At 38.0% G+C, this 23,524-nt stretch overlaps 4 protein-coding genes across 5 annotated transcripts; 3 read left to right on the top strand and 1 right to left on the bottom strand.

The window, feature by feature from the left end:
- The first annotated feature begins 418 nt into the window (after positions 1-418).
- Odc1 (Ornithine decarboxylase 1) lies at positions 419-2,694 on the top strand. The gene is made up of 7 exons (XM_064686982.1): positions 419-731; positions 789-946; positions 1,008-1,131; positions 1,829-2,002; positions 2,062-2,310; positions 2,366-2,434; positions 2,498-2,694. The coding sequence occupies exons 1-7, from the start codon at positions 468-470 to the stop codon at positions 2,636-2,638; spliced, it is 1,179 nt and encodes a 392-aa protein (XP_064543052.1). The 5' UTR covers positions 419-467; the 3' UTR covers positions 2,639-2,694.
- LOC135431716 (slit homolog 2 protein) lies at positions 2,678-8,314 on the bottom strand. Of its 2 annotated transcripts, XM_064686981.1 has the most exons (10): positions 7,552-8,313; positions 6,658-7,190; positions 6,539-6,597; positions 5,957-6,120; positions 5,764-5,900; positions 5,551-5,703; positions 5,309-5,489; positions 5,081-5,220; positions 4,836-5,014; positions 2,678-4,433 (listed from the first exon to the last, which is right to left on the bottom strand). In XM_064686981.1, the coding sequence occupies exons 2-10, from the start codon at positions 7,034-7,036 to the stop codon at positions 4,416-4,418; spliced, it is 1,410 nt and encodes a 469-aa protein (XP_064543051.1). In that variant the 5' UTR covers positions 7,037-7,190; positions 7,552-8,313; the 3' UTR covers positions 2,678-4,415. The 2 variants fall into 2 exon arrangements, with proteins under 2 accessions (XP_064543051.1, XP_064543050.1); XM_064686980.1 differs by having other exon boundaries at positions 2,678-5,014; positions 7,552-8,314.
- Positions 8,315-8,867: 553 nt separating this feature from the next.
- Positions 8,868-9,980, top strand: LOC135431654 (uncharacterized). The gene is made up of 2 exons (XM_064686894.1): positions 8,868-9,493; positions 9,558-9,980. The coding sequence occupies exons 1-2, from the start codon at positions 8,957-8,959 to the stop codon at positions 9,750-9,752; spliced, it is 732 nt and encodes a 243-aa protein (XP_064542964.1). The 5' UTR covers positions 8,868-8,956; the 3' UTR covers positions 9,753-9,980.
- A 657-nt stretch (positions 9,981-10,637) lies between these two features.
- On the top strand, positions 10,638-13,728 carry LOC135431655 (uncharacterized). The gene is made up of 2 exons (XM_064686895.1): positions 10,638-11,242; positions 13,318-13,728. Exons 1-2 carry the CDS (start codon positions 10,742-10,744, stop codon positions 13,492-13,494), a joined length of 678 nt encoding a protein of 225 aa, XP_064542965.1. The 5' UTR covers positions 10,638-10,741; the 3' UTR covers positions 13,495-13,728.
- Positions 13,729-23,524: the final 9,796 nt, after the last annotated feature.

The raw sequence follows: 23,524 nt of genomic DNA, 5'->3' as shown, positions 1-23,524 counted from the left end.
GAACAATTAAAATGATTTACTTAAATATTAAGTCTGGTATTTTGGCTTCTCTTCTCTTTTGGCTTAAATAAAAATCTCGCTAGTTTTTAAGTTTTAGTTTTTTATTTGTTTAAGATAGGAAAGTCCAAGTCTAAGTCTTGGCGGCTAAAGTGTACAAAAAAAAAACTTCCATCACAAGCAATTATATAAGAATTATTTCGTTAATATATATGTGAATAAGTCTAAATAAAAATATATGACAAGCAAAGTTTTGAACCAAAAACTCGGCTTAATCTTGTTTGGTTCGAATCGTGAATCGTGGGCTTACGGCCCTATTAAACATACGAGTCCAGCTTAATGCTACCCCTTTAAGCTGTTTTCATTTTTACAGGGTATACAAAGTGTGCACATTTTAGCTCTTCGCACAGTCTGCTAATCAGTTAAGTTTTTCATCTCGCTTTCGCAAGTCGTTTCGTTCCTCGACAGAAATGGAAGTGTCAAGTATCAACTACTATGAGCACGTGCTGGACATACGCCGGGTTATAGACGAGGCTCAGGTGCAGGACTGCGATGAGGCGCTCAATATATGCGATCTGTCCAGTGTGGAGCGCAAGTTCCGCCTGTGGCAACAGCAGCTGCCCCGCATCAAGCCCTACTATGCCGTCAAGTGCAACGACGATCCGCGGATTGTGCAAACTCTGGCCGCGCTGGGCGTTGGCTTTGATTGCGCCTCCAAAAATGAGCTCAAGCTGGTTCGTATATAGCTCGAATGTATTTTCATATATTTGATTGTATATCTATTTGAATAGGTGCTGGACTGTGATGTGTCGCCCGAGCGCATCATCTTCGCCAATCCTTGCCGTCCCATCAGCCACTTGGACTACGCCAAGCAGCGCCAGGTGCTCAAGGGCACCGTGGACAACGAATTTGAGATTTACAAGCTACACAAGCACTATCCCAATTCCAAGTGAATATTGCCTTATCTCTCGTTGAATCTCTCTCTTATAATTGTGGGAATTTTTCTACAGTCTGATTGTTCGCTTCAAGTCGGAGGCAAAGGCCGCGCAGTGCCCGCTGGGCGATAAATTTGGTTGCGATGCGGACGTTGATGCCTCGGCCTTGATGCTGCTGGCCAAATCTCTGGATTTGACAGTGAGTCAGACAAATATGTTAGATTGTCGATTGGCCCATGACATTAGCTTTGAAACAGCGGTTAGCTAAAAACAAAAGAAAACTGGCTTAAAGGAGCTTTGAAAGCTTTGTATTAATTCAATGCACTTTAAGCTTCAAAGCTTTTCCAAAACTACTTTAAGCACAGTTTTGCCTTAGGTATTGAAACTTTACACTTAAAGCTTGTCTTTTCTGTTCGATTAATCCTTAACAAGAGCTTAAGTGAGTTAAAATAGTATTATTTGAAGGGAAACAAAGATTCATACGTTTTTGAGAATGTTCTTTTTAGCACAGGTAGCCCTAGCTAAACTTTAAAACTAAACAATTTTGCTGCATTCATTTTGAAATTAATATAAAGGAGCTTTTTAGGCTCAATATTGCTTTTAGCAAGAAAATTGTATTAATTAAGTGCGATTGAATTAATCAAAAGCTACTATTTAACACATTTGTGCCATTGTAATAGATTCAAGTATTCTTCTAGTGTAGCTTTTTTAATTTGCTGGATTAATCCTTGTATTAAACCACTTTAAAAATATTTAAAAGCCAATGTTGTTGTATTTTTACCAGTTGTCAGTCATTCGTCATATTTATAGTTAAAACGTTTATATGTACAATTAATGTTGCAGCTAAAAACCACTTTAGGCTAATGTCATTTTATATAATTTGAATCTATACTCAGGTAACAGGCACCAGCTTTCACGTTGGCTCCGGCTGCACTGAATTGGAGGCCTACGAGCGTGCCATCAAGAAGGCCAAAAACATATTCAAATTTGGGGAACTGTTGGGCTACGATCTGAAGTTATTGGATATTGGCGGTGGTTTTCCGGGCAGCGATGACGAGCAGTTCGTGAAGGTATTCCGGTTGCTTCACATTAAATTTAAAGAAAATCATTAAACGAAAGGGAATTCTAGATAGCTGCCAATGTAAATCGCGCTGTGCAGAAGCATTTTGTGGATAAGCGCATTGAGATAATCGCGGAACCGGGTCGCTTCTTTGTGGCCGCCGCATATACACTGGTCTGCAAGATTCATGCCAAGCGCGAGGTGCGCAATGCGGCCGGCAAGCTGGACACTGTGATGTACTATCTGAACGATGGTGTCTATGGCTCCTTCAATTGCATACTCTACGACCATCAGCTGGTCACGGCGCAGCATTATCTGGTAAGTGTCAGATATCTGAATGAAAATAGATAATAATAAAAGTTGTTTATCTTAGGAGGGCGCCGAGTCCTTGCCCACATTCAAGAGCCTGATCTGGGGTCCCAGCTGTGATGCGCTGGACAAGGTTAGTTTAAATAACTTAACCTGTTTCCCTTTGCACTTAATATTAATTAATATTTTTTTGAAGATATCCGAGAATCTGCGTCTGCCCAACTTGAATCGTGGCGATCTGTTGGGCTTTCCCAATATGGGCGCCTATACGGTGCCCATAGCGAGCGCTTTTAATGGCTTTCCCCTGCCGAGGACCCTCTACTTTCGGGCCATATGACTAAAAGTTGTGGCAATTGAAATAAAAACACGCGACATGTGTGTGTTAGTAACCAATATGATTTTTTATTCTTTATAATTGGCTCAATTGGGAACACATAGTATGCATGGATAAACACTACACACTCTGTGTTCCACAACGAAGACAACGGAACTGCTCCATGGATTCGGATTCGGTTTGCTTTTGTTTTTTGTGGTAATATTTTGAAAAGAACAGCTGTTGCCGCCAACTGACCCGAGTTGGGCTGCAGCGCATTCTTTTGAAAATATTTCGAGTATTTTTTTGAAATTATTTTGAATGTTTGCTTTCGGGCATGGACGCCAGCTAACGGCTAACTGACCCAACCGAACTGGCGAACTCTGCCCAAGAAAACAACTTTTTAGTTAGTAAAATGTAAATACAAAATAGCTTATGCACGATACTTAGTACGAAACAGGTATATGTATATATATATATAATATGTATATATGTATAACTTAGTTCAAATACAATTCAATAGAGGTACATAGAAACATACAAACATCAAAAACAAAACAAGAAAACAATTTCACAAATTGTGTGTGTGTGTTTTTTTTTTTAAATTGTTGCACATGCTCAAAAGTAATTGTAAAAAATTATTTTTGTATTTTTTTTTAGTTGTTGTTGCATTTTGCGATATGTTGTGATATTACAATATATAGTATTGTATATGTATAATATATAACGATTATGTATATAATAATTGATATCGTGTATATGCGGACGCTGCAACTTATCCGCCTATCCGCTTCTTGCTTCATGCTTCTCTCTTCTGCTTGCATATAAAGAGTACAAACTACTTATTTCATAATCAGTTCTTGGTGATTGATGCAAATGTTATTCTTCTCCCATTCGAACGCGTACAATTTCGTTTTTAATTTTATATTACTTTTTTTTTGCTTTTTCTTTTTGGGTTTTTTTTTTTCGTTTTAGGTAGATACATATATAAATAGCATTAGTATTTCTTTGGTAAATAATCGATAAATATTGCAAAAATTTCGACTAGGTTGCATGCTTTTTGATATGCTGCTTGGAAAAACTTGAATAGAAAAGGTCAAATAGATAAAACCACAAAGAAAATCGTTTATAATGATTGTATCTCACAACAGCGACGACAAGACGACGACGACACATAGTACTACTAAATAGGTACATAGATATACACAATACACACAAAATTTGATAGTAGTATGTGTAAGTAGTTAAACTCTTGCTCTTAAAGTTCTATAATTATAATAATAATAATAATAATGATAATAATAATATCGCTTAACTTGTAACAATTCACGTTTTCTGATATGTTTCGGTTTGCTTTTGTTTGCATTCAAATTTGAATCTCTAAATTGTTCACTTAACTCTAAGCTACGTTTATAATGCCTATCGATAACACGATTTATACCGTTAACAATTAATGATCGATTTTTGTCGGTCGATTTAACGGTTCTGCCTAGGTTCTGCCTAGCAACGATGTCGGGCTACTGTCCACAGTGCGTAAATGTTTTGTGTGTTGTTTATGGAATTCATGATTTGTTTATCTTTACTTCTTTACTTCATTTCTGTTTTTGTTTTTCTCTCGCGATTTATGACATATTGGCATCAATATAATATCAATACAACAAGGTGGGTGTGTATCATTTGCATTTTGGGTATTCAGTTTCGATGGGGCACTTGCGGGTGATATTGCAGCTTGTTTTTTGTGGGCTGTTGTTGCTGTTGGTTGCGTGCATATTGAGTCTAACAATTGCCAGAGTTGCATAATTCACGGATTCACTATAATCTATAATAAAAAATACAATACAACAACACAGAAATGGTTTGTAGGCGTACAAAAGTGGTTTTTGGTATTTTGGTTTTGGTTTTGGTTTTGGTTTTTTAGGGGGCATAAGTATCACTTCGTCTATGTCTGATGATGATGATCCATCATGAACACCCACATACAATAATGTGTGTATATATATACACATATATATATATATATATATATGTGTAAATATATATACATGTATATGGATAACTTAACGGAAAAACGGATGTGAATGCAATTGATACGATTGCGTATGCTGCTTGGAGTTGCATATTAAACGCTACTCAGAAATGCCACGCTACACATGGCTATTTGGGCCAAAATGTTCACTTGCAGTATCCGCATGAGACCGCCGCTGGTGGGTGAGGGACTCACATTGAGGCCAGCGCAGTGCATCTTCTCGGTGGGCATCGCTTGCACAAAGTACTCGCGATTATCCAGCGACATGTGGCACAATGGCTTCTTCTTTTGTGACATTTCATCGTCCTTGTTCTTCAGATCCTCCAACAGCTTGGGGAACCAGGACAATTCGCACGAACAGTTCAACGGATTGTCTGCACAAAGATATATATATATATATAAATTTAAGATTCTATAGTATCATTTATTACAACACTTGCCAGTGATGTCAATTATGCGTAACGTATCGATGACTGGTTCCATTGTATCCTGCGGTATTCGCTGCAACTTGTTATTCTGCAGATTCAACGTTTCCAGCGAGTTGAGATTCTCGAATAGAGTGCTGGGCAGAACTTTGATGCTACAAAACGAAAAGGTGTGAGAGACGATAAATATAGACGTTAGTTTGGGAGTCTTTTCTTCTTTTTGCTAGATATTGCGTGCTTTACTCATTCTTCTGCAGATTGAGAAACGTCAGCGAATCGCCGTATCCGGTAAAAGCATCATCGGCCAGCACATTGATGTTGTTGTTCCGCAAATCTAAATGGCGTAGACGATGCAACGGACGCAGTGCCTCACTGGGTATGGCATTAATATTATTATCGCCCAGACGCAAGTACTGTAGATTCTCTGGAAATTTGTTATCCGTCATTAGGTGAGGCTTTATGAAGGACGCTTCGCTGCAGCTTACCCTCAAGACCCCTAAACGCATCCTTATCAATTACGCTGATCTTATTGCCCTCCAGTTCCAGCGAGTTGAGTAGGATTAAGTGGGAGAATACATTTGCAGGCACGGTTGTGATCATATTATGTGCTAATATCAAAGAATCCAAATTCTGTAGACCTGTCAAAAAGTCGATTAACTTTAGCAGCTAATACCAATAGAAATTTACAGCAGCCTTACCTTCAAAATCACCCTCACTGATCGTACGTATCTTGTTCTCCTGTATCTCGAGTTTCTTCAATGTATCCAATATGGAGAGCGACTTTTGTGGCACATTCGATAGATCGTTGCCACCCAGATTCAAACGCTTTAGTTTTCTGAAAATTCAATACAAAATTAGTCTTTAAATTCAGTTAAACTTAATGTTATTTACTTCTCCAGGCCGCGGAATGCTTCCGGATCGATCTGTGTTATTTTGTTCTCATAGAGCGTAAGTATCTCCAGGGTGTCCAGCCCTTCGAAAGCATTGTTATGTATGACGGTGATTTTATTGTGATTCAAGTTCAAAATTAACAAGTGATACAGATGTTGCAGCGCCTGTAAAATACAGATATTTATATAAATTCATTTTTAAAATTGGATTTTTTGGATTGTTATACTCTTATTTGGCAGTGAAATAAATTGAAACATTCAAAAATTCACGATAATTTAAGAAAAATATGTCGGAATCTAAATGTAAAACATTCTATGTAAAATATAATAAATTATTACATATATTCATTCAAATTTGAATTAAAATGTGAATAGTACAAATACTATATTAATTTGCACTTGTTTTCTCTCTTAAAGCTATTTGAATAAATGCCAAAATGGCTGCCAAGGATTGCCGTTAGGCATGTTAAAGTTATCGATAATTTAATCGAAATATGTATGCTGATAGTCGTGTGTTTCGGTATTTTAGTGAGATCAGTATGCTGATATTCGTATGTTATTAAATACAAAGGGCAGAACTGACCTGCGACGGCACAGTTTTCATCTGATTCAGTGATACGTCCAGCTGTGTGAGTCCATTGCCTACGAAATGTATGAATTATAATTATATTGGATAATTCTGATGTTTTAGTCGGCACTCACCCAGCGAACTCAGTGCGTTCTCCTCGATGGCCGCCAGGCTGCTGTTGTGTATTGTTAAATGGCGTATGTCCAGAGCCAGAAATACGAATCCCTGCAGCTTGGGCAGATTATTGTGGCGGAGCTTCAAATAAAATATGATCGGACTTTTGCCCTTCAGCGTGCCCATCGATTTGGTAATATGCACCAGATCCGTGGCCTCGCACAGTATATCGAGTCCGTTCTTCTTCACCGTGCATATACAGGGCGAGATATCGCCCTGCTCTGGGCACACTTGTTGCGGTGTGCCCTGGGCGAGTGTCTGGACCAAAAACAACAGCAGACATCCAATGGCGCCCGCTGTATGCGTGTAGTGGACAATCAGTTGCCTTTGTCCTGCCATCTTGGCACTCACACACACTCACGCACACGCACACACACACACACCTTAGCTGAGCTCAACTTGATGACCGTTAGCAAAGATTGCGTTGTTGTCGCCGCTGTCGCCGCTGTTGTCGTTCTGAGGTTCTCTGATGATGCTATTTACAATTGTGTTCCTGTTAAGAGCATAAAAGTAGATAGAAGAGTCGATTACGGCTGCAGCGTATTCAAAATCAGCTTGAAATGGAAACGAAAACCTACAGCGAAAAGCGAATTACAAATTAAGCGCACAATGCGCCATTTTATATATATGTGTGTGTGTCTCTGTGTGTGTGTGTGTGTGTGTGTGTGTGTGTGTGTGTGGGTGTGTGTTTGGCGGATTAAAAATAAATTGAGCTAATTGAGCAGCTCTCTACGTACAGTCGTTGTTGCTGTAGCTGTTTTTTTCTGCGTCCGCGTTACGCATGAAAATGCCAACAAAATTAATAACAAAAAAATTAAAGAAAACCGAAGAATGAACATTGATTGTAGGCTCACCTGAAATGTTTGTCCGTCCCTATTTAATTAGTGCCAAATAAAACATGCTTCTTATTGCGATACGATGTACTGCGATGTATGTATGTATGTGCTGATGTGCGGAAAACCTTTTGTGGGCTTTCAAAGCAGAGTTTCCACCGACAAGCAACAATTAAACATCGCCCACTGTCACTGTGCTTTAACGGACCAGGCACACACACACATCGAGAAAGACAAAGACGAGCACCCCCTCCCCAACACCTGCTGGGTGTGTGTGTGCGCGGGGTGGTTGGGTGTGTGGCCTGTGGTCTGTGGCTTCAAGAGGGGCGTGTGCTTGCGCGCGGCGTAATGTGTAAACTCGGTCAGAGTGTGTGTATAACGATGTAACGGAAAATCGATATCATTCAAAAAATGTTTGTCGACTGACCGAGCCTTCTCGTCCTATAATATTATTATTATTTTATTATTATCGCTGGCTTTTACTAACGTTGGTTTTTATTAATTATAATAACTAATTGCACATAGTTGAGTACACTTCATTAGACGCTGCAAGCTTTTTTCAATTGTTGTCGCATTGAGACGACATAATTATTATTGCGTCTATTTGCATTTAGCTGTGGCAATGCTTAACGTTTTTATTTGCATTATTTATTGTACATTTTTCGCTGCCGCGCGCCGACACACGCATTGGATGGGTGTATGTATTTGCGTATATGGGGAAAATAGTACAAACAGCGCGTATAAGAAGCACGTTTACTTGGCAAAACCGAAGACTGCGGACTGAAATTCAATTTTTAAAATTGAATGTCTGCCGTTTCATTTGGGGGTTGTTGATTCGTCGTTAGTTTCTTGCACAGTGTTGGTAAGCGAGCGAAAATGACGTTGCCACCCCACAACGCGATACGGTCACCCTACAAAATAAAAATATATCTTACAAATCGATTTAATAATCGAGTTGCAGCTCTGTGCCCGGTTAGCGGTCTTTCAAAATTCAAATTTGAAAATCAGCTCAAACAAATTACCATTTATACACTTGTTAAAATAAAATATATAATTAAAATGTGTCGCAAATTGTCTACCCCATCGAATTTGAAATGTTGACAAAAATGTTAAGGGGTTGGCATAACGAATTTTGTGAACATAGGTCTCTGAAATGAATTGTGTTTGGATTTAATATATTCAATAGACTCTCAAGGAACATAAAAAGTATCTTTATGTATACTAATATCCATATTATACAGCTTGAAAGGATACGATTTTTTTGATAATTTCCCCATAGTCATAGTAGGCTTTTGCAAACGTTGAAAATTAAATACATCTTATAAAAAAATTGTTGTACCAAGAATCATAGCAACAAAGTTCATTCAGTCGGGCAAACCAAATTATCGAAGTTTTAAATCTTTTTTAATATTATCCTTTTCCAAAAATGGGTAAATGTAATAAGGCATTGATTGTAAAACTTTTGTGCGAGTTTCTTGCCAGCTTCTTTGTTCAATTTATTGGCTGCTCTCTTACCGAGCAAACTTTCCTAGGTATTGCTTTGCCTTTAACGGGCTCATTTGCTTATGCAATGAGTTGGGGCGGAAGTGTTCTTGCAGCGACGCAAGCATTTCGGATAGTGTCTGGTGCACACATAAATCCGTGTATTTCCATTGCATCCATGATACTCGAGAACGTAAAGATTATCGATGGCCTGCTTTATATACTCATGCAGCTTATCGGATCGGCCTTGGGCTTCGGTCTCTCATTTGGTATATTCTATAACTCGCATATAAAAAACCAAAAATTTTGCTGTACAGCGTTAAATGTGGATCCTATGTGGAAAGCGATATTGTTGGAATTTTATATGACCGGAGCCTGGGTATTTGCCATGTGCGCTTCATGGCATGAAAGTAACGAGACGATGCTGGAGTCCATATCACTGCGGATTGGATTGATCGTCGTTGCTGCCACATTTGTTGGAGTAAGTCTCACAATGCAATGAAATTCAATGCAATATATATAATTTCTTCTGCTGCTATTTCCAGGCCAATTTCACGCGATCCTGCATGAGTCCATTTAGATCGCTCTGGCCAGCAATAGCTGCAGGTGCCTATAATCACATCTACATCTATGTGGCTGTGCCCCCAGTCACGGCGATTCTGCTGGCGTTCGCCTGGCGCTTTCTCTACCTGCAAAACAAACCGGAGACAGTCAAGGCTGAAGGAGGTGGTGGTGAATAAGGGAAGCACATTTCTCTCTACAAGTGTAACCAATAGCCAAGTGAAAATTTATTCAGAACTCTTCCAAATTGGAGATGAATGTTCAATTAACAAAACAATATTTCAATATGTGTATGTGTCTATCCAACTGTCAGCAACATGATACCAAATGACAATAAAATAATACATTTTTCGAAGTGCATCAACCGGTCAACTCGGTATATGTAAAGCCTTCTCATCGAAAAACTACATCACATTGCCTTTATTTAAAATGAGGATATTTCCTATAGCTATCGATAACCCCCGCCTGCCTCTTTTAAATTAATTAAAACCACAATTTAATTGTTTCTTTTTTTAAGATTTACTGCTGAAAATTTCATTAAGATCGGGTATATGGGCAAGAAACAGAAATGTAAAAGTAAAAGGAGCCAAGTGAACATTTATTTGGCAGTCCAAATTGAAGAAGAATGTTTAGTTATCAAAACATCTTTAAGTGTGAGAATATTATTATAATAATAATATATTTATCAGAATTAGTTTAGAACAACAAGCAGAAAACTATTTTAAAGAAGAAAGTAGAAAAGTAACTTATTTGAATACGCGGCTTTTTTCAAATGTACGATAACAGCGACCGATGACCCGATTACCGTTAATAAAATTAAACAAGAAATCGAGTTGCCAGAGTTTCTTTTAACGAAAATTGCCCTAGTTCGACCGTAGCGCATGCGAGCTAATGCCTTGCCCCGCGATCGGTTCGTGAACCTGGCTTTTGGCGCGATCCTTAGAACATTTAAAACTTTTATATAAAGTTCTTGCTGTCTATATTTAAGATATAGTCTATATGCCCACTTGTAGTAGGCTGAGGTCAATTTGAGCTTTGAAGCTTATGATTGTGGCAGATCAGCCGGAAAAAAAAACACAGTTAAATTCAAGTATTATTTGAAACCGGAGCACAATATTTCCTTATATAATCATATTTTTTGTCACGTGTCACGGTACAAATTTAAATCATGGGAAATTTTAAGTGGGATATGGAGCTTCTTAAGAAAGTGTTTGCCGAATTTACTGGAACCGCGATGATTCTAGTACTTGGATGCTGCATTGACGGTACGCCGGATCCGATGAAATCGCTCGTCTGGGGCCTTATTTACTTGGCGGCCATTCACATATTCGCCTTCATGAGCGGCGCCCATCTGAATCCAGCTGTGAGTGCCGCGGCCACAATTGTCGGTGTCATGGAGTGGCAATTGATGCTCTGCTATATGCTTGCACAATTACTGGGAGCTTTTATCGGCGCCGGAATGGCCTTTGGTGTACAGCCAAATGGTACCAAACAGTTCTGTTGTACGGTACCCATTTTGAAGGATTACAAGTATTTGGCAGTCGAGCTTGTTGCGATGATGCTCTTGATGTTCGCCTATTGCGCTGTCTGGGATAAGCGCAGTGATAACGCATACGACACGATGTCTCTCCGCATTGGATTCACAATCGCTGCCTTGTCCTTTGCAACGGTAAATATAGAAACGTATATAGCCATGTCCGTTTGACATGCAGTTCTTAAGCTAGGCATAGGGTACATTGTACTAATAATTTCGGCCCACTTTATCATATTACATAGAAATGATCGGTCGAAAATTTTAGATAGAACTTAAATTTAGGTTTAAACCGAACCAGACCACTTAATGGACCACTTGATCCAAGGTTCTCGTATCGAATCTTAAGGACCGTGCACCGAGCCACTGACAATTTTATTTTGAGTTTGCAACCGAACCACCAACCGTTATTAGATATTAAAAAAACAAACATCAAAAAGTTTTGATTTTCGAACCGACCCCGAATTTTAGAAAACACGTGATTTCCATTTTGCCGATTTGCGTCAAAATTTAGATTTTAATAAAAAGTTCCCAAATCGGACATTATTTGGAATATTCCAAAAAATCTACAAAAAAGGTTGACTTTACAAACGAATCGGTTTTTGGTCAACCACTTTTTTAGCCAATCGCTTTCTGAAATGTTTAAATGCCAATTAATAATATGGATCCTTACGAAATCAAAAAGGTATAACATTTCAAAATCTGACAATATTTACCCGAGATATTCAAAAAAGGGATCAAAAAAGTTTCGATTTTCGAACCGACCCCGAATTTTAGAAAAAACGTGATGTAACGCCTTGCCATTTTGCCGATTTTGGCCAAAATTTCGATGTTCATTGTTTTGATGCCAATCGATAGTACTGATCCTTACGAGTCCAAAATGGATAAAAATTCCCAAATCGGACATTATTTGGCCGAGATATTCAAAAAAATCTACAAAAAAGGTTGACCTTACAAACGAATCGGTTTTTGGTCAACCACATTTTTTAACCAATCGATTTTTGAAATGTTTTAATGGTTTAAAGGTTTAATTAACCAATCGATTTTTGAAATGTTTTAATGCCAATTGATAATATGGATCCTTACGAATTCAAAAAGGTATAACATTTCAAAATCTGACAATATTTACCCGAATTTTAGAAAAAACGTGATGTAACCCCTTGCCATTTTGCCGATTTTGGCCAAAATTTCGATTTTCATTGTTTTGATGCCAATCGATAGTACTAAGCCTTACGAGTCCAAAATGGTAACGCCTTGCCATTTTGCCGATTTTGGCCAAAATTTCGATTTTCATTGTTTTGATGCCAATCGATAGTACTGATCCGTACAAGTCCAAAGTGGTATAAAATTCCCAAATCGGACATTATTTGGCCGAGATATTCCAAAACATCAACAAAAAATGTTGTCCTTACAAACGAATCGGTTTTTGGTCAACCACATTTTTTAACCCATCGATTTTTGAAATGTTTGTATGCCAATTGATAATATGGATTCTTACGAATTCAAAAAGGTATAACATTTCAAAATCTGACAATGTTTACCCGAGATATTCAAAAAAAGGGATCAAAAAGTTTTGATTTTCGAACAGACCCCGAATTTTAGAAAAAACGTGATGTAACGCCTTGCCATTTTGCCGATTTTGGCCAATATTTCGATTTTTATTGCTTTGATGCAAATCGATAGTACTGATCCTCACGATTCGACAATGGTATAAAATTTAGATTTTCATTTTTGTAATGCCAATCGACAACCACAAGCTCAACGCGCCCAAAATTTTGAATTTTATTTTTCCGAGATATGATATGAATGATGTTTTTCAGACGATATTTCTCTTGGGCTTGCCTAAAAATTTAATGGAGCCTTGACCTGGGTTAGCTACTCTTTTTTAGTTGACTAAAAAAAGGCCGAATGACAAACCCGAACACAAAATTAGTTTGTTTTAAATTCTCAGAAAGAGCCTGTCTAAAATTGTGAGGCACTATCCACATTTTGTATCTGCTCCAACAATGGCTTCAAGTTGAAGGTCTGGTTCGAACCAAGTCAACTTGGTTCGAATTTGAGCAGGACTAACAAGCGGAAGGTGGTCGGTTCGAATCCAGCAGTACTTTTGAAATGTCCCAACATTTGCGTATTACTTTTACTTGACCCGGAACAAGCCGGGTGGTATACATATATATATTTATATACAATTTAAAACCCATTTTATTTCACAGATCAATTTGGGCGGATGCAGTCTGAACTTCTTTCGCAGCCTTGCTCCAGCGTGCATAAGTCAACAGTTCAATGGCTTGTGGGTTTATTTCGTTGCTCATTTGGTAGCCGCCACATTGGTGCCCGTGGTTTGGCGTTTCCTCATCGCAGAGGAGAAACCTGAGCCCGTTGATGGCTAATCTGAATGAGCAGCAATCATCACAAAAAGGATGGAAAGCCCTCAGTCAGGTGTAAATATCTATATATACGTATATATATACGTAGTTTGGCGTAAACGTGACATCCGTATGAATACAACTATTTTGTATATTTATGTCGTATGTATTTTATACTGTACTCGACGTATACAAACTTATAGAAAATTTAACATATAAGAAAGTTGTCACAAATAATAAAATATTCACGCTACCAAATTTGAATATTTATTCTTATACGCTACGCAGATAACTGTTTTCCTGTTATCGACGTATATAATTATCGATATCGAGTAGTCGATGCGTGTCGATACACTCGGATTATCAAAGCTACAAAGCATGGGATTGTCTTTTAGCCAGCACCTACCATCTTTACGCTCCACAAAAAGGTTTAGTAGCGTGTGGAGAATAAGTTATGCTAAATCGGTGCTGATTACAGGGTATATCGTTATTAGGCAACGACTAGAGCACGGGGCAAAGGGTACATAGCTTTTGTGTAGGTCTGTGTAACAGACGGAAGAAATGCATGTAAGAAGAATGTATTGTCGATTTATCGTGTCCATTATATCGATACAAAATAATAGCGATATTTGGTATTTGGGCTCTCGTATTCTATAAACAGATAAGGAATATTTCAGAAATATTTCTTTTAGGGTATCTTATAGTCGGACATTTCCAGCTAGATCAAAATATTTGGCCGAGGAGAGTGAATGTTTGAATTTGAATTTGCCAACCGGAAGGAGAATGCTTGTTATGCCAACCTGCTTGTGGTTACAGGGTATATCCCAATTAGAACTTATGAATGCCTATTTCAAATAACGTTTTAATTTATCGATGTTTGATTACGATTTTCACGTTTACCATTTCCAGAACACATCGATTTGGTCTGAAGGTCTGACTATTCACATTTTTTTTTTTTGAGCGGCATTGAAAACTCCTTTGATGATGATCAGGTTACAGCCGCACGTGGGCGTAATTTTCTCGCAATTAGGATGCGATTACGATAATGTGACCCGTCGTCGCAGTCGAAAGGGTAATTGAAGAATGGATAGGTGATGGTGTTGGTGATGGCGTTGGCTTTGGTCTTGGTTCTGGTGCTGGCTTCTTTGTGTCCAGACCCTTGCCGTGTGGCCACGTGCCATCAGACGCCTTCGCGCAGTTTGACTCTGGCCGGAATGGCTGGAGGAGGGCTGGTTGGGGTAAGGGGAACGGGGAACGGGGAACGGGGAACGGGGATTGACAGTTTCAATTTGCAAGCTTGTTGCCTTTTGTGGAACGTCTTGGGGGTTGTTCGCCAGCTGACGGATTAAGTTTTGAGGGCAGCCAGATGCTGCTGCTGTGGTTTCTACAAGGAACTGAACGGAACTCAAGAGAACAGAGAACGAAGAACGGAACGAAACGGAGCGGGATTTTGTACACAATTTGAATTTGACAAAGTGCAAAATCCTTTGCACTTTGAAGACTGATTGACTTCTTATCCTTGAATGGATTTGAATAGAAATATATTATTTCACATTTCGCCCAGCTGCGGGGGTTGGCCTGCCCCTGTGTACGTGTGCGTGTGTGTGAGTGTGTTTATGTAGCATAAACAAACGGAAGATAATCAAGATGTAAAACACAATCCGACAAGCGAGAGTGGCGCCTGCGAGGGCTTCTGTGCAGCTCTCGCGCGCGGCTGAAATTCAAAACCAAACAAACCCGTTGCAGAATCAAAAGGCAAGCGCTTGGCCAAATTACAGTTACAGTTGAAGCCGAAAGAAAGTGTGCGGGAGGGAAGGGGGGGGGGGGCGGCACGAACGATGGCTTCAGTGGAAAATTGTGAAACGGATTTTTCACCATTTCACTTTGTACTCGTCGAGGGAAACTGTTATTAACTTAATGAAGGACTGTGCTGCGCACACACACACGCAGACACACAGACAACCACATTTTACCTGACACGTGATTCGGGTGACGGAAACTCTCGAGCCGGAGAGAGGGGGGCTGGGCTGGAATGGGAGGAGGGAGGTAGGCATGGCATGGGAAAAGCTCAAGATGCTGCGCCAGCAGGAGAAGGATAGGGGTAGTCGCACGACGAACGCCAAGCTCATTATTATGCTTATTATAGATTCGATGTCAAGCTATCAATGGCTGAGTATCTACCTTTACTTGAGATATACGAATTATATGCAGATATTAAGCAAATTTATGATGTTTTTTTTTGAAATTTTATATAAAGGCCAGCCAATCTTCACAGCCTGCTATTTTCACAGATGCGGAACGAATTACGTATATGACAATAGAGACTCTTGATCCGTATAAGTTTAAAGAGGTATATTATTTGAAGATTTGACTTTAAAGATTTGAGATATTCCAACAATATTTTTAAAATAACTAAGTCTTTGTCTTGGGTAAATAAGGTCCGATCCGCAAAAGAGTAGAAATGAAGATACTTGATCTGTATCTATTTTTCTAGAAGCTTTATTTCAAATTTGGTGAGAAGCCATTCAAATCAAAGAGATTTGCTCAAAAAACAAGATATCGATATCGATACTTATCGATTGTTTGTATACTGTCAAGTTATCGGACTGGCAGACGGACATGACAAGAGCTACCCGTCCTTTGATGCTGACCAGGATTATATATATATTTATGGAGTCCTTCGAGGCATTACACATTTCATGACAATATTATAATACCCCCTACAAGGGTACAGAAAACATATTATTTATATGGGTATGGAGAAGATATCTGTAAGAACTAAAAAGTTGTTCATGGCAGTATATGATGTACTATATATTGATCATGTCTGCTTAAAACTGAGAGACTACTTGCATATCTGTTACATACATTTGCACAAAAACATCATACCCTTTATTATTATTATTGTAAGTATCCCCATTTCTATCCAGCGGATCGGGGTATTTATTCTGTTGTTCGGTTTAGTTCATCTGCATAGAATAATTGTACATTTATTAAGCTTAAAACAAAGGGAATATCAGCACAAATATTAACTATATTATATAAAATATGTATCTAAATAAAATGTATACAAATTTGATCGCTGTTAATCCACTTTACGTTGTATTTTTCGTATTACACAAAGTAAGTACAGTTACAAAATATAAATTAATATATATAAATAAATTAGGATAACCCAAACGGTTTGATAACAATCAGTCAATCAGTCCGCCATATTTACATAGATATGAATATATATTTTTGGGTATTTATGTATATTATTGCTTCTTGTCTAAAGTAACACTTTGGTATTGGGAAATGCAACAACAGAGTTGCCAGACAGTCTGCAACAGCTCGCGTTTGTACAGTCATTAAAATATATACAATTATTTAGCTTATAGAAGAATGCGCATACTTTTGGCATTGTTAATTATATGCAGCATATGCGAGTCGCTGGCCGAAGCTCAACTTGCAGCCAGATTCTGTTGCTGTTGCATATTTAACGAGTTTTAACACAAGTCCCGCGCTTGCTGTAATTAAACCAGGAGATATATGGCCACACACCCACACACACACGCACACTCGATTGCATATATTGTATATAGGTGTGCGTGTGTGTGCGTGTGTTCGTGTGAATGAAGCTCATCTTGCAAAGTGGCAGGTTAAGTAAACAGTTTCATTGTGCGAATTCAATTAAAATTTATTCAAAACGTCAGCGGCAGCTTCTCAAATCTGCGGCGCAGGCAGCAGCAGCAGCAACAACAATGCAACAAAGTGCCACATGAGGCATGTTGCACGCACTCACGTAACTGTAACTGTAACACGCACACAAGCAGTGTGCATATATACATGTGTGTGTGTGTGTGTGTGTGTGTGTGTATCTATGCTACGGTCTGCCATTGGCAAAGGGGTGTGTCCTAGGCAGCGGCCACGCCCACACCACGCAAACGCAGACGCGCAATTGCCGCACTTGCGTCAGAGCGAGACAACGCTAGACGAGTGCGGCCCAACATTGTAGCCGTATCTGTGCCTGTTGCCAGTATCTGTTGGTTGTAAATGTATCTGTATCTGTATCTGTATCTGAAGCTGGCAGTTGTAGCTGCGCTGGCACTTGTCGGCGCCGTCGCTGCTGCTGCTGCCGCTGCTGCCACTGCTGCTGTTGCTGCTTGTAAGTGGTGTAAATGGCAATTTGTCTGCTGGCCGCCGTCGCCCCCGCACGGTAGCGATAATCAACGTTGCGTTGACAGCATATGTATGCCTCTGACTGTATGTATCTGTATCTGTATCTGTATCTATAGCTGTATATCTATTCATTCGCATTCGCGCATTTTGTGCCATATCATCGTCTGCTGCTGCTGCTGCTGCTCCGTCATCATCATTATGATCGTCCATTTTCAGAGTGTCTTATTTTTGGTTGTATTATTTCTTTGTACCGAAAAATAAATGCACATACTTACGTATGTACGTAATATATATATGTATGTACCTGCTCCATTGGGTTATTTTCGACTTCCGCTGCAGCGTCGACAACGCTCGTCATCCCATCCGCCCATCCTCAGGTATTCGCAGGCGCATTGCTCCGTCCCGCTCCGTCCCGTCACGCCCCGTTCCTTCCCGCCCTGTCCCGATGTCCCTGGTCCTGGTTCGTTTCCTACTATCGCCCTTTTCAGCTCTGTGTTATGATGTTAGTTGATGTTCGGCTATAACTAATCAAATTACTCAGCAATAAATTGTATTTGACGCTGTACAGGTATTTGCAAACAGGTGGGGTTATCAGGTATCCGCTGATCAATGTCAAACAGCTTTAAAAGCATCTAAACAGCATTACACTTAGCTACAATTGATGCTGAATAAACGGTTGAAATAAGCTAAAAAGAACTTTCGATTCACATTATTCAAATATGAACCGAAAGTGTTTTTTCTGTTGCCTATAAACAGCCTGCTGAAACATATGAATCAGAGAGGGATACGTTTGGTCAAGATACATTTAAAAAGTGAGCTATTAGTTTGCGGACAAATGAACAAGGCTACATTGACTCGCATGCTTAATACTATTTCCTAGAGTATTATCAAACAATATATCAAAAAATAATTTTCTGGTTTATCATATACAAAGATACTTAGTTCCTTGAAATGCATTCAATTTAGAATATAATATATATTCTTATTATTATAATTACTATTTTTATTTATTTTTTTATTATTATTACAAATAACTACTTTGATTATTATTCATATCAATGCATTATTATTAGTCAATTTTATTAATTATTATTCAAAATTTATATTATTAATAATATAATATATTTAAGTCTAAGAAATTCATTCATGTCATAATATAATATATAATATTATTATTAAAAAAATGTGTTTTGCTTATTATTATGATAAAAACATTTATTATTAACAGTTAGCATATTTAAACATATTTATTATAATTACTAGTATTCTTATAAATATTCATAATTCATATTATTATTTATATAATAAATTGAAGTCTTACAAATTTATTCAATTCACAATATAATAAATATTATTATTATTTTTATTGCTTTTATCATTAATATTATTATTATTATAATTATTATTATTAATATTATATAGCTATTGAGCTTACAATTTAAATGACATCGGCAAGAAAAGCCTGAACATCGAACGCGGATCTTTATATAAATATGATTTATGACTTTCTCCGAAAATTTTAAAAACTTACGTTCATTAACAAATCTGTCTAACTTCGCAAGCTTATATTTACACACATATACTAAATCCATAATCAACAGCCATTTCAACCAAACAAATATCTCCATTCTTTATATCAATATTGGTATAATTTGTAAAAAGTAAAATGATTGGCATACACTAAAAAAAAAAGAGCAGACATTTTTCTATGATACAAATCGGATAACAAGCATAAAATGAATGCTCAGTTTCTGTTGAAGCGATCTTATCTAAGCTATGCCCAGTGCTAACCCTAAAGAATGCCTTTAAAAGTATCCTTATCCTTGCCAATGGCTGCCATACAACGCGTTCTCCGGCAACAACAACAAGAAAATGGTTGGGAGAAGACAACAATGGCTGACAACAACAATCAATGATGATGATGATAATAAAAATGATGATGTTGTCGATGATGATGATGATGACAAGTTGCAGTAACGAGAGAAACGACATTTCGCGCTAACGAATTCAATTGAGTTGAATTTTTCATTTAACGTTTATTTAACTTTTTTTTTTGTTGTTTTGTTTTCAACGGCAACGGTAAAAGCAGCCAGAACCAAAGGCAGCCACAGGGATTCACACACACACACACACGCACTTACACACACTCTCGCAGCGAGATGAGCCGTTGGGTAAGGAAGCAGCATCATCTGTTCCACAGTTACGCCACATGTACACATATTATATATATATATTTATGTATATGCATGTGTGTGTGTGTGTGTGTGTGGTTATGCTTCCTATATGTTGTGTGCATATATATGTGTATGCATGCTTGTGCCAATGGCCGTTGCGTCGCATATATTTGGATTCGTACTCGCCCATAAATTTATGCCTAATGGCGATATTGTTGGCTTCCCCCCTCTGAACCAGCCCCTGCTGCTGCTGCTGCTTCAGCCCCATCTGCCTCTGACTGTTGCACATTGTGTCATTGTACTTGATTATTAAATGACACATTATGTGATTTTCAACATGTTTCCGAAACTCAGCCGCACAGACAAAGGCAGCAGGGTATACCATGGCTGCGACAAAGCGGAAGAGGGGGGGCAGCTGAGGCAGGCGGCGACGGCACAGCATCATTTCATAGTGCTCGTACGTAACCACTTCAAATTGAATTCAAAGCAAACCAAATGGTCGACCGACCGCCTGTACGACCCTTCCCTCCCCCACCAGCCATCCATACCCCTGCCCATTGGATCCCTCCCCCCTGGCTGTAACTGTCAGCCAGTTACATGAGCATATGACAGCCATAGAAGGCATTTTATAATATGTTCATTGAGTACGTGAGCTTCCTGTCATGTGGGAGGGGGTTGGACGCTTGCTCGGTAGCATCGCTGCACATGGGCGTAGTCCATTGCCAGAATACCAATTGCGTTGATTTTTATAGTCGCGCTTTAATTTCTATAATCTTTTATTTATTTTTGCATATTTCCTTTGGATCCACTTGCAGTTGATTTATAGTCCTGCTTTGATTTCTATAATATTTTATTTTTTTTTGATATTTTCTCTGGATATTATGTTTTTTCTTGCCCAAAACAAGATACAAATCACAATTTATCAGAAGAAAATTCTATATAATTTTCGGAAAGTAACTTGTATATATTACGATTCCGATTCAATAACGGTAAGGTAAAAATCTATATAGCAAAAAAGTATACAATTTTCAAAAGTTAAATAACTCTTGAGACCTAAAACCGAACCTAAAGAATGTTGTCTTTTTGGCATCCAAAAAGAAAGTAGTTTTTAGTATACGACAAAGGATTATAATCTTAATTATATTCATTTAGTCTGGTGATGATCCATAATAGCACGGGTCTGTAATTATTATAATTTTTTTTAATATATATCAAAGCTGTTTTAATGGACAATAAACATTTTCCGTCAAGTTTAGAATTCCGCCCCCTGCTTAGCTTCCGAAAAAAAATGTCCAACTACGCCACTGGCCGAAAGTTTATTGTAAATGGCGCCGCATAGACGCACCCTTTGGGTTGGGCGTCAAACCACTCCCCCTTTTTGGAAGAGTCACAGACGGAGGCAGGAGGCAGCAGAAGAAAGTGTAGACAAACAACCCCCGGGATAAGGAACAGCATGCCACAAAAGCCGATATTTGGCCTCCGCACGGAATGCTCTCCATGCTCTGCCTCGGCAGTTGGTTCAGTTGTGGCTGCTTTTCCAACATTCCATCCCAGATACTCGGCCGGGGAGGGGCAGCGCCGCTCCAGCTTTGTAATACAAATAAATTGGAAATTTCGCACACAATGTCCTCCTCGCCTTCATCGGGAAAACTGAATGTAAAAAAAAGAAATACTGAAGTCGTCCGCAGTCAGGTCACAGTTAGGGAACCGAGTCGCAATGCATTCACGTCGTCTACGGGGCACGCCTTTTGTGCTGCATAATGAAATTAAAAATAAAATAAAAAAAAAAAGTTACTGTTGCCCAAGCGCATTCACGGAGCGCAGAGTCCATTATATCATTAGGAGCGCACAATATATAAAATATATTCCATTCAATTTCAGTTTCCAGAAAGGTATTCATCAGGCATTGCCAATCAGCTCGACGACGAGTGTTGGATTCCATGTTGAGATTCAAATTACAGTTTGGCCAAATGTTAGCATAATCTGAAGCACAGTCGGGGCCATGATATATAACCATGTACATAAGCATCTAAATAAGGGTGCTTTAAGAGTCAAATACTAAGCAATTTCGAGGGCTGAAATCGAATTGTGTTTGAATATTCTCATGAATTAGTCGAGAAAAGTCAGTAAAGTTAATTACCAAAAATCACTTAAGCATTTGCAATTTAAGTCGATCAAATTTATGCAAGTTTTGCATTTTGTGTACTCATTTCATTTGAAGATATTCTTTATATTCATATTATATATATTTGGAATGAAATGAAGCCTTATTTGTTTCTTAAAACTGCAATAAACATTTTGTTCTTAAATATTCTTGAATTCGGAATAAAAGAATAAGAAAGTAAGGACTGGGATTTAGTTACTAATAAGCAAAATTTGCATACTTTAAATAAGTCAAATCATTTCTTAGATTTAGTTAATTCTTTATTTGTGAGCATAAAATGTAGATGAAAAAATTTCAAACTGAATCTTGAAAAAGTATAAAACTAAAAATTGATTGATTATATATTTATTAAATTATTTATTTAATAAGTGTGTGTCGAATTTATTTCTAAAATTTAGTTACTTAAAAGCAGAATTTACATACTTTACAAAAGCTTAGAAAATTTCTTAGATTAGGTAAATCCTTTATTTGTGAGAATAAAATGTAACTGAAAAAATGTCAAGCTGAATCTTAACAAGATATAAAAACTATAAACAAAACTAAATAAATTGACCATTTATAAATTTTGTAAAATTATTTATTTAATAAGAGTAAAATTATAAAATCAAGGAAAAAAAATTGATAAAAAATATAATAATAAGAGTAAGTTTTTTTTGTTTCAAGTAAAAAATTAACAAATTAACAGATCGAATTTTGGTAAGTTAGGGAAATATCCTTAGAGAAACATCGTTAGCTTGAATCTACTTAGTTTTGTTATTGGAAATTGAGTTCTTCGAAAGTAAATGGGAATTGAAATTATTTATTTAGGAGAACTTCGGCTCATATAACCGACCGAATGACTTACATAAACCCAGTCAGAAGCTGCTTAATGTTCTTAAGGCATTTATTGTTACGGGCATTATTTCTATCTTTTTTTATCTAGGATCTCTTGTCTAGACTTGTCCTTAAAGGGAATTTGTCATGGTGTCAGATGCGAGGCGCATTCCCGCACTCAAATTGCGCGCTCGGAGCTCGAAAGATGTTGATTCCTTGGCTTTGGATTACCATTTTATCATTTGTGCTGTGGCCAGGTTTCATTGGGCTGTAGTTCATTTCCTTTGCTCGTGATTAGTTTGTGGATTTTCTATTTTTTTTTTTTTCAAATTTTCTTTTACTCTGTGCACATCGATGTTATCGATTGAGGATTGACGATTGCGGCGGCTCATTTCCGTTTTCGATTTGCAACGGCTTCAAATACGGAAATCAACGTGGTCAGCGCACAGGAGCAAATTAGGGCCAAGAGGACGGACTCTGGGTGAAAGTGCAGCAATTGCAATGAAATGCGTTTAATTTCATTCCGAGTCTTAACGTTAATTACAATATTATGACAGTTTTGTGGGTCGCAATGAATAATTATCACCTCATAAATTGTGACAAACCGCAAGGCGGCTTCTTTTTTATAGCTACACATATGTGACTTGTAAATGTACAACAACTTCATGTCAGATGTCTGCAGTTGACTCCAGTAGTTGTTGTTGTTGTTGTTGTTGTTGTTGTTGTTGTTGTTGTTGTTGGC

Source organism: Drosophila montana, unplaced genomic scaffold, assembly GCF_035044405.1.
Source record: "Drosophila montana isolate Dmon_TW-CO22-7 unplaced genomic scaffold, ASM3504440v1 contig_3200_1, whole genome shotgun sequence".
Taxonomy (NCBI): Eukaryota; Metazoa; Arthropoda; class Insecta; order Diptera; family Drosophilidae; genus Drosophila; species Drosophila montana.
The sequence above is the reverse complement of the archived record's forward strand: the minus strand, read 5'-3'. Positions and strand labels throughout refer to the sequence as shown.

What these genes read in the sequence shown, in the direction of transcription:
- Odc1 (XM_064686982.1), top strand. Translation starts at nt 468, where the DNA reads ATGGAAGTGTCAAGTATCAACTACTATGAGCACGTGCTGGACATACGC. An exon ending in AAGCACTATCCCAATTCCAA is followed by an intron (nt 947 to 1,007) that starts GTGAATATTGCC and finishes ATTTTTCTACAG; the next exon opens with TCTGATTGTTCGCTTCAAGT. An exon ending in CCAAATCTCTGGATTTGACA is followed by an intron (nt 1,132 to 1,828) that starts GTGAGTCAGACA and finishes ATCTATACTCAG; the next exon opens with GTAACAGGCACCAGCTTTCA.
- LOC135431716 (XM_064686980.1), bottom strand. Translation starts at nt 7,036, where the DNA reads ATGGCAGGACAAAGGCAACTGATTGTCCACTACACGCATACAGCGGGC. An exon ending in CAGTGAGGGTGATTTTGAAG is followed by an intron (nt 5,704 to 5,763) that starts GTAAGGCTGCTG and finishes ACTTTTTGACAG; the next exon opens with GTCTACAGAATTTGGATTCT. An exon ending in ACGCATAATTGACATCACTG is followed by an intron (nt 5,015 to 5,080) that starts GCAAGTGTTGTA and finishes ATCTTTGTGCAG; the next exon opens with ACAATCCGTTGAACTGTTCG.
- LOC135431654 (XM_064686894.1), top strand. Translation starts at nt 8,957, where the DNA reads ATGGGTAAATGTAATAAGGCATTGATTGTAAAACTTTTGTGCGAGTTT. An exon ending in TTGCTGCCACATTTGTTGGA is followed by an intron (nt 9,494 to 9,557) that starts GTAAGTCTCACA and finishes TGCTATTTCCAG; the next exon opens with GCCAATTTCACGCGATCCTG.
- LOC135431655 (XM_064686895.1), top strand. Translation starts at nt 10,742, where the DNA reads ATGGGAAATTTTAAGTGGGATATGGAGCTTCTTAAGAAAGTGTTTGCC. An exon ending in CTGCCTTGTCCTTTGCAACG is followed by an intron (nt 11,243 to 13,317) that starts GTAAATATAGAA and finishes TTTATTTCACAG; the next exon opens with ATCAATTTGGGCGGATGCAG.